The sequence below is a fragment of the Carlito syrichta genome, unplaced genomic scaffold, assembly GCF_000164805.1.
Source record: "Carlito syrichta isolate Samal-C Ts95f unplaced genomic scaffold, Tarsius_syrichta-2.0.1 Scaffold305332, whole genome shotgun sequence".
In the NCBI taxonomy this organism is placed as follows: domain Eukaryota; kingdom Metazoa; phylum Chordata; class Mammalia; order Primates; family Tarsiidae; genus Carlito; species Carlito syrichta.
This window is the reverse complement of record NW_007249428.1, coordinates 591,363-601,385: the sequence shown is the minus strand read 5'-3', so window position 1 is coordinate 601,385 and position 10,023 is coordinate 591,363. Positions and strand designations below refer to the sequence as shown.

Below are 10,023 nucleotides of genomic sequence, written 5' to 3'. Positions count from 1 at the left end.
GACTTGGATTCTTAACTATTTTAAAAAACGCACTGAGTTTAGGTTAAAAACCAACCACCAGAATGGATTTCAACACAGCGCTCCAGCCGGGCGCCTGGTCCACCACCGTGACGCCTGGAGGTGGGTGCCTGCGGCCCACCTCCCCCTCAGCACTGACAGTGAGTCGATTTTTCTTTTCACAATAAAAAAAGCTGAGTAATATTGCATAGGAGTACCAGAAACTGCCTCGTGGAACAGAAACTATTTACATTAAATAAAAAGCCGGCCAGGCTGCGTCTGCACATTTACAGCGCGATGCACACGGCACCAGCCACGGAGGCAGCTTCCGGCACTCACACCACAGAGCCGCACGTTGCCACATGAGAGAAAGCGGGGGTGAGAGGGGAGTGCAGGGCTCACTTCTGGTTCCGGAGCTGATTGGACAACCAGTCCAGTCCCTCATAGAGCCCATCCCCGCTGGTGGCGCAGGTGGCCTGAATGTACCAGTTCCTGTGGCGGAGAGAGTGCAGCCCCAGCTTATCCGTGATCTCAGCCGCGTTCATGGCGTTGGGGAGGTCCTGGGGAAACGGGGATCAGTGGAAAGGGCCGTCCCAAGACAGAGTCGGTCCTATCCCCAGGGACCCACCAGCCCTCATCCCCAACGGGCATCTACCTGCTTGTTGGCAAACACCAGGAGGACAGCGTCCCGCAGCTCATCCTCAGCCAACATGCGCATGAGCTCCTCGCGGGCCTCATTCACACGTTCTCGATCGTTGCTGTCCACCACGAAGATCAGACCTGTGGGACAGTAGGTGTCATGCAGATGGGAAACATGGCCCACCTACCATGCCCACAAGCCCAGCTCCCAGGGTCACCCACAGCCAGGTTCCGCCACTTACCTTGTGTGTTCTGGAAGTAGTGACGCCACAGAGGCCGGATCTTGTCCTGGCCGCCCACGTCCCACACAGTGAAGCTGATGTTCTTGTATTCCACGGTCTCCACATTGAAGCCTGCAGGTGAGGGCAGGGTGAGGCCCCACTCGCTGCACCCACTCACCCTAACCCCCACTGCCAGGCGCCTCACCTATGGTGGGGATGGTGGTCACGATCTCACCCAGCTTCAGCTTGTAGAGAATCGTTGTCTTCCCCGCGGCATCTAGGCCCACCATGAGGATGCGCATTTCTTTTTTGCCAAAAAGGCCCTTGAAGAGGTTGGCGAAGATGTTCCCCATGTTTGTGGACAGGCGGCAGGACACTGGCCAGGGACACCTGGGAAGACAGGCGCTGAGTCGGCTCTGTGCCTTCTGGGGACCTGTGGTCAAGGAACCACTGCCCACTGAAGGAAACAGCCTGGCCCACCCCTCCCTCTGGGCCCTAAGCCAGGACTCGAAAAGCTGCTGCCCTCACCTTGGTGCAGTGCCCAAGGCCACTTGGCCAAGGAAGGCAGCCCATCTCCTAACTGCATACACTCCCCACACATGCATAGGAGAGGCTGTGGACCCCCACAGGGCCATCCAGGCAGGCTCATCAGCCAGTCCGAGCCATGGCAGTCCAGCCCACAAAAGCAGTGATTAAGGTGTGTTGCTGCCATGCCAGGTGACCTAAGCGCCAGAGCATCTGCCCCCCACAGTGACCGTGAGATCCCTCAGCAGAGCACAACACTGGGCACCAAACATGTCAGCCGGCAACCCCAGCAGAGCCCGGCCGCCTCTGGGCAGACAATGGGCCCAGGTCCTGCCTCACTATGCTGGGCACCTTTCCTCTTCAGGCAGCTCTGTCCCCAAAAGGGACTTGAAGAAAGGGTGATCAGCCTCTCAGACACTGCCTGCCTCAAACCCTGCCACTGGGGCTCCTGGGGCTTCCCTGAGGAAGCTTCTGCCACTGGAGATGCTCAGGCCTATGACCACATCCTCAACCAACCTCCCCTCCCAGGGTGCCCTGGCTGAAGGAAACAGCCTGGCCCACCCTTCCCTCTGGGCCCTAAGCCAGGTCTCGGGCAGTGGTTCCTTGGCAGCTCTGGTTCAGCTGTGACTGTCCCCAGTGACCTTATCATCTACCATGCCAGCTCTTACTGCCAAGAGATGCCTCCTTACTTGACACCCCGTAGACGATGATGGACCTGATTCCACCATTGTCCCAGATGTGGCAAATTCCCATCAAGCCAGATCAGCACCTTCAGACACTTGCTTCTTTTTGGTTTTGAACTAAATTACCAATTCAGAAATTCACATGAGTTCTGAAATAAACAGAGACCCTATCTGCAGCATTCCCTCTTCTGGGGAAACCAGATTTCCCAGGCACAGAGGAACAAGACTACCCAGAGGACAAAGGGGACAGCACATGGCCCATCTCAGTTCACTCACAAGCACTGCCAGTAAGGACTCCAAAAGGATGCACATGCCCCCAAGGACAGAAAGGGAGGGAGACATCTTACAGCCCAATGCTGACCCCTGGGGACACAAGGACAGAGCGGGGCTATCTAGGAGGGGCAACTGCGCCAGAGTGCAGGTGCCCACTAACTCCAAAACAGCCCAGAGAGCAGAAGACTTGTATGAGATGCTCTGAAGTCAAAATGTGACTGTCCCTTTGAGTCTACACCAAAGTACCAAAGGGCATCAGGGAAAACAAAGACAATACCCAACTCACAGTTCTCAGACTTCACCTCTGTGAGTCCCTTGAAACGGTCCCTAGGAACTCAGGAAGTAGGAGAGGACAGGAGCCCAAGGCACTGCAGTGGGAGAGTAGCAGCCCAGACACACATGGGGCACAGTATGCACACGTTCTGACCATGGGAGAAGCAAGTGACAGGGAACAGAGGAAACCCAAGCACGAAATGAAACAAGAGACCTTCCACAACTCACTCCAGGAAGGCGCAGGCCAGCGGGGACGACACTCAGGGGCTCCTGCCACTGATGGTGCCAGTATGGGGCATTGCCAGACCTGTGGAGGATGGCCACCTGCCCCTACAGGCCTAGAAGGAATACAACACGAAGACATGCTCACAGGGCCATTAGAAACAAGGGCCCCCAGGGAACTGACACAAATGCCTGGACACTCTCCACAATTCACACATGCAGGGAGACACCCTGCAGCCCCCACAGGAGGCACCAGATGCCCACAGTCCCAGGCCCTCCCTACATGCAATTCTTTTTTAACATCTCCAGGTGTGAGAGCCCTGGGGCGAGGCAGCCCACAGCTTAGTGGCACCTGGAGCCTTGGGCAGACATAGCATGCAGATACACTGGACCCTGCAGGCTGCACACAGCACTATTCACCATCCCCAGACCCACAATGTCTCTGTGAGAGGGAAGGGCCCTCTGGCACAGGCTCACTCTGCCATGCCCTGCCAAGTGCAGTGGCCCTTTCCCTACCAGAGTCCCCACATGCAGGCCAAACTCGCTGTTCTGGTTTCCTGGTGAGCCTACATTGAAGTAGCGCACTGGCTCTCGTGGCCTCACCCAGGTGCAGTGATCTCTCACACCATAAGAGGTCCCGTGGCAGGAAGGGCCATACCACAGCTTCTCTCCTGACTACTCTGTGGCGCCACTGCTGGCAGGAAAGGCCTTGAGGAACACAGCTCTCTCCAGGCAGGCCCAAGGAACAATGGCCCAGGGGAATTCCAGGTACAGGGCAGAGAACAGGACACCCCACATTCCTGCCACACCACTAGAGCAAGGGTCAGGAGCAGATGCAGTGCAGTGGGCCACACCTGTTCCATGGCACAGGAACAGCCCAGCCTCGTCTCACACACTGCCAGTGCATGAAGTGGAGTATCCATGTGACACAGAGGGCAGGAGTCACCAAACACGTAAGACTGGGTCCAAGTCCCTTCTCCACCAACCACCTGGTGGCAAACAGAACCCGCATGGTGTGTCCCACTTGAAGGGAAAGCTGACAACAGCCAGAGCTCTTGCAGAAAGCTTTCATTAAAGCCAAAGTCACCAGAGCATCCCTGACATATGGTAGAATGCAGGATCTACACGGCATATCACATCAGTTCTTGTGTCTCATCCAAGGAAACATCACAAGGACGAGACCCCCACAGGGAGTAACCTCCCAAGTCACATCACATAACCAAGGACACACAAGTCCACTTCACCCCAGCACACAGGAAGGGGTATTTCCTGTCTCCTGTGTGTGGCCATGAGTTCTCACCTGACAGGCTGTGTCTAGAGTGTTCCCTTTTGCCAGCACATGGGAGAGTGGAACATGCAACACTAGCAACAGACAGGCACACCTCGCAGAGTGCCAACACCATTGTGACTCAGAGACAGTCACCAGGCACACCGGGGGTGACAGCTGGAGTCACTCCCTAGACAACCAGGTGGATTGTACCTGCACTCACGAGAGAAAGACACAAGAGCTGCCCACTCAGAGCTCTGCCCTCAAGGCCTGCATCTGGGGCCAGATCCAATGAGCCTGTCATTTTAGAACACTCAGGTTGTTTCACAGAATTCAGGAAACACTTAAGAACCCCCTCGACAAGGGGACCCTGTAGAGGAGCCAGGAACCAGCTGGCACCCAGATTGTTAGCACCATGACTGGATCCAGGGGAATGCCTAACAGATCTCACTTTTGGTGGGGTGGAGTCCAGCTAAGATGAGATGGCTCCATCAGCCCAAGAGGCAGAAGCACCCTTCATCAGCATGCACATGGACACTAGACACACATAGCATGCCTGTGGCTCTGCCCCACATGAGTCCCTGGACTAGCACATGAGCGCCTGAGAACCAGGGTCCAGGCTGCACTGTGAGGTTCCCCTCAGACATGCCTCTCAAGTGTCCCTTCTGTCTGTTCACATAACTGTCCCCAAAGCACTTCACTAAACACATGCACACCCTTCTGAGATATACAGGTGTGCAGCTGAGTACACAGGTGGGCTACAGGACCACCTGGGCAGCACTGCCAGGGCCCCCCAGAGGCTGTGTACACACCCTTGTGAGCAAACCCTGCTTGCAGCACCGCAAAGGACACGGCGGGGCAGCCATGATCCTGCATGCAAGGACCTGCTGCTGGGAAAACCATGGACTAGTAGACACTCAACCAAACAAGCCCACAACACGTTGCTGCACAGCCGAACTGCTGGGATCCTGGCCACATGCGGAGGCAGCAGGGTAGTGGCAGGAGGGAAGGCCCTGCCCCAGGTCCCTCCAACCAGAGCCCCAGCTCCCTCTGACCAGAGCCCCAGTTCCCAGGTGAAGCCCCCAATCCTGCTGGAGATGCTTTCCAGATTGTAGGCCCAGAACAGCAAACCCAGGCTTCCACTCCCTGACCCCCCCCCCCCCCCACCCCGCCCAACAGTTCTGCCATGGACACCTCCTCCCAGCCCAGTGGACCTCTTCCACCATTGCAGGAGAAGCTTCCTGGCTCCTGGACCAGAGTCCCAGGTCCCTCCAGTGCCTGCCCCCCTCCCCCAGCCATGTTCTCAGCACAGAGGCCAGCCAGGTCTTCACAGTGACTGCCGCAACACATACATAATGTCCATAATGTGCTTCGAAACACCACCCTAGCATCCCAGAGGACAGCAAACAGACGGCATGAACGTCAAGGGACTTCATGACTGCACAGGAGGATCACCCTTGCCAGGATGCTTGTACCCTGTGACTGACACTGCCAACCTCAAGGACAGGTGTGCTCATGAAGTAACCGCTGTAGGCATGCTTTCTTCTGGAAACAACTCAGTAAGCTTCTGAAGAGAACCAAACATCCCCTCTTTGATTTACAAGGTGGCTGCTTTCCTAATAACCCAGCCCAGCTGCTGAAACCATGCAGATCCCAGTGTCTCGCAGCATACCAGGTCAAGTGCAGGACACGAATACACCTCTATCCTTGCGAGGGTCAGGCAGGATGCCACCATCAGAGCCCAAGGCAACCCCAGACTCTCAGATCCCTTCTGGGGCCACACAGCCCCCAGGGCCACCATAGCAGCCTCCCACCTCACGAGCTGCTCCTGGCAGGTTTCCAAACCCCAGCCCACCCACTTTGCACTCACCGTCCCAGGCCACCCCTTCACAGGGCTGCTCAAAAGGCACCATCAGGAGACATCTCTGCTCCCTGAGCAGCTTGGTGGCACCCACCCCAAGGCCCCACCCCGAGCAGGCCTTGGGCTTGGAGCAGGTTTTCCTCCCCACCATCCCACTTTCCTCTGCTGAGCACAAGCGATGGCAAAGGAGAGCAGAAAAAAATAGCAAGAGAGCAAGGACGAGGTACAGAGCTCCACAAGGCCAATGCACACTCCACGTTGTGCTTCTTCCCAAATCAGTGTCAAGAAAATCCACAGAACCAGCAAGGAATTTCATGCTGTTTAAAAGCTACACTGGCACGTGGCTCAGTCTGGACATTCTTTTGATGGTTCAATGTGGGAACCAGAGGTATAGATGCTATGAACTACTGCAGACAAAAGTGTGGCATCCCAGTGATGACAGACACAATGGGAGGGGGCACATGCACAACCCACTTTCTTTCATCTCTTTTTAAAGACCAGTCTGGTGCAGGAGCCAGAAGAGAAGAGCAGAACCAGAGCCCATCTGCAGCCCCAAGAGATGGCCCCACCCTCCCCAGGCCTCAGGTGGCTCAGGCAGGAGAGGTGCCGGAAGCTTTGAATATTTTCAGCTAAGTTTCACTACCAATGCCAGAAGATGCAGCGTTCTAACAAGAAACCGATCCCTGAGAGGGTTGCGTGAGGAACTGTGCAGCATGCGGGAGGCCAGGGCAGGCACACACGACGCTTCCACACCCACTCCGCGGAAAGGGGCCACCTGTCCCTTCAGCAAGCCCATGTGAAAGAGTCTTCAGACATGAAAGAACCTGAACCATGAGATCCTCCCACAGTGTGTGCAGTTCCCTCACAGTGTGCAGGGCTGAAGTATCACACCACGGGCAGCCCACAAGCAAGCCAGTACTGCTCTAAAGAGGACATCTCACTGATGAGAAAGTTTTCAGCTATAAAACATACTATTCCGGGAATACAGGAAACTCAGTTTCTCCTGCATCCTCACAACACAAGTTTACTCTGACACCAGATGTGGGGCTCTTCCCCCTACAAGTGAGCGAGCAATGAGTTCTGCAGTGGACACCACAATTCAATTCCGATACCACCTACCTGGAAACAGCATCAGAATCCACAGGGCAAGGGCTCAGCCCCCATAACATCCTGCTTCCGACGCCAAGCCCAGGTTATCTTGCCCATGTTTCTGACTCACAAGCTACAGCTTGGGGACCCCACGACTCTTCCTTGGGCTTCATTAATTTGTTAGAGCAGTTCACAGAACTCACGAATGCTCAGGTTTCCTGCTTTCTCATAAAGGGCATTGCAAAGGATATAGAGAAAGAGACGGTAAGGTGTCAGGTGTGGGGAAGCCCTTGGAGCCTCCAAGTCCTCCTGGGGCACCGCCCTCCAGGAAGTGCGCTGTGAGTTCAGCTACCTGGAAGCTCTCCAAGCCCAGGGCTTTGGGTTTTGATGGAGGCCTCATTACATAGGCATGAATGACTAAACCACTGGCCACTGGAAACCAGCTCAACCTTCAGCCCATTTCCCCTCCCCGCTGAAAGTCCCAATCAAGCTTTGGTCATTCCAGTGACCAGCCCCACCCTGAAGCTACTTAGGGGCTGCTAGCCACCAGTGGACTCATTAGGGCACAAAAAGAAACCATGTATGCCAGGAAATGGGAGGAAACCAGATAAGTCTTGCACAATCCCACAACCCTACATTTCTGACTTCCTGCAATGTGCACATGGATGGCCTCCGCCTCCCATCCACATCACTCCACAACCAGTGCACTTTAGGCTTCCCGAACCAAGTCACTCCCAAATGCAGCATCTGTGGAAATCTGCCCCGTTCATGCTGTCCCTGTCTCTTCCTGCTTGTCACACACTTTCCTGTCATCAGAGCTATTCTTCCCTGTGTGCTAGCTGGCAGCAGGGTGTGTAAAAACCAGGAAACCAGCAGCAGTCAGGGACATGGAGGAGGCTGGGCCCCAGGACTCGGAAGAGCCTGAGAATGGGCCCTGGGAATGGAATTGTGCAATGTGTCACTGCTCACCAGGGGTTTAGCAGTCACTAAACCTCCAAGAGTGCAAGGCAGCAGCACGCCCGTACCTGCACAGCTGTGCTTCAGGGGTGTACCCACTCACACCCACTGGCCCTTCACTTCCCAGCAGGAAAAGGCTGAGCCTTTCCAGGAGATTCCCTCAGAACAGCAGGCAGGATGTCTCCAGCACCCACCCAAGCAAGGAGGAGCCATAGCACAGAAAGGCCAAGGTGTCCGCTGAACCTTTCCAGCCTTCTCTCCCAATTACCTCCGACAGGGCACTTTACTTCCTCTTCCTCCCCATGGGAGTGAAAGGTTAAAGGGGAGAAGGCCTCTGAAGGGCAAGAGCAGTTTACATTCACAAAAGGTGACACTTCTCAAAAGAATCCAAGCAAGCCATAGTCCCACACAACCCTACGAACCTGCACGCAGTTTTCTTGGTCAGCTCTCCTTCCACACAACCTCTGCAGCTGCTACCCACAGCACACCATACTGCAGAGAAGAGCAAGGCCGGCGTTCCTGGCCCCGGTTGCAAGCCTGCATGTCCTACCACACGGTGCCGTCTGCACAAGGCTAGACCACATGACCCAGAAAAGCAGTGAGGGTCAGAACTGCTTCAGCTTCCCACTGCCTTTCTCCCAGTGAGGGGACCTTGTCTGTGAGTCAGCTGTGGCCCAGACCCATTGTTCTCAAATCTTTTCAGCTAGTGAGTCTACACACCTGCCTCCTGGCAACAGCAAACTCCTACAGCTGCGGGGTGGTGGTGGTGGGGGTGTTGGCTCAGTGGCCAACACACCTTAAGACAAGTGGCAGCTGCACTCCCGCCCACATGTGAGCTGAAGACAACACATCCCCGGCCACGTGGCCCGGCAGAGTTGAGATCAACACCTACACTGCTGACCCCTCTAGACACTGCCTGCACTCCGCTTGACAGCAATGCATTTCAGGAGCTTCAGTTCTGGTCCCTCGGGTGGTGCTGCTGAAAGTTCAAATCAAGGGAGGCCACCATTCGGCGGCCACATGTGCTGGACGACGGCCACCAAGCAGGGACAACTGTGCCGTGGCACCCTACACTGCGGAAAACGCCAGAACCACCAGCCTGTGAACAGCCGCAGGAAAACTGCTGACCACTAACTCCCAGCGAGAGCTCCTGCCGTCTGCCCAGAATCGGCACCCACTCTGCAGCTCTCACTACGGGGAACTTCTGACCATCCAAAGCCCCCCCTCCTGCCGTGATTTCGCATGCAATTCCGCTCAATCCTGCAAAGCGGCCTTCGCCGTCGGGACAGACGGGGCGCCGCCGGGGTCAGTCACCAGGACTCCGGGGCCGCAGATCTGGCTGTAACCTCATGGGCCACAGCACCAGGGCAAGCCAAGAGAAAGCGCCGGTCCGGTCCAGTCGAGTCTGCGCAGGTCGCTCCGCAGGCAGGTTAAAGGCTCATCAGCCCGGAAAGGCGCTCTTATCTACCCGCTCAGACGACGTAAGAAAACCATCGCGAGGTCAAAGCAAGGACCCACCGGGGCCTCGAGTGCCGACCCCAACCACGCGTCACAGAGCAATGGGCACTCCGGGCTCCCCCCCCAGATTCGCAGATGCACCCGCTCGAGAGCCCTGTACAGCATTCTGGGCGGGGCGCGGGGTCCCTGCCCGCCTTCCCCTCCCCCAGCGTTCGGCCTCGAAAGAAACAGGACCTGGAGTCGCAAGCCGAGGTGGAGAGGTGTAAGCCTTCACCGCTGGCGTGACCTTGACGGCGCCTCGGGACCGCCCGGGCCTCAGTTTCCCGGTCCCCGGGACCACCGCGCGCCCGGTGGCCGTCCGCCCGCCCTGGGAGTGGGAAGAGCTCCGCGACCTCGCCAGACCCCAGCGGCCTCCTCAGCCCACCATCACCTATCCCGCACCGGGCGACCTGGAGGAGAGGGGCAGAGGAGAGGGACAGGAAGCCCGGGCTTCCTGGAGGACAGCGGCGTCTGAGGCGCACTTCCGGGCACGGCGGGCGGGGGGCGGGGCGCGGAGAG

The 10,023-nt window shown here is 56.7% G+C and overlaps 1 protein-coding gene across 2 annotated transcripts in view; it reads right to left on the bottom strand.

Moving 5' to 3' along the window:
• Nucleotides 1-178: 178 nt before the first annotated feature.
• ARF1 (ADP ribosylation factor 1) overlaps nucleotides 179-10,023 on the bottom strand; it is a 10,078-nt gene continuing 233 nt past the window's right edge. Inside the window, exons 2-5 of one of the 2 annotated variants that reach the window (XM_008061594.1) lie at nucleotides 1,063-1,247; nucleotides 879-989; nucleotides 653-777; nucleotides 179-557 (exon numbers count right to left, since the gene is read on the bottom strand). In XM_008061594.1, the coding sequence (XP_008059785.1) occupies nucleotides 396-557; nucleotides 653-777; nucleotides 879-989; nucleotides 1,063-1,210 (546 nt within the window). In that variant the 5' untranslated portion in view covers nucleotides 1,211-1,247 and the 3' untranslated portion in view covers nucleotides 179-395. Of the gene's footprint in view, nucleotides 558-652; nucleotides 778-878; nucleotides 990-1,062; nucleotides 1,275-10,023 lie in introns of those variants that run through there. The other variant, XM_021714206.1, reaches the window with a different exon arrangement.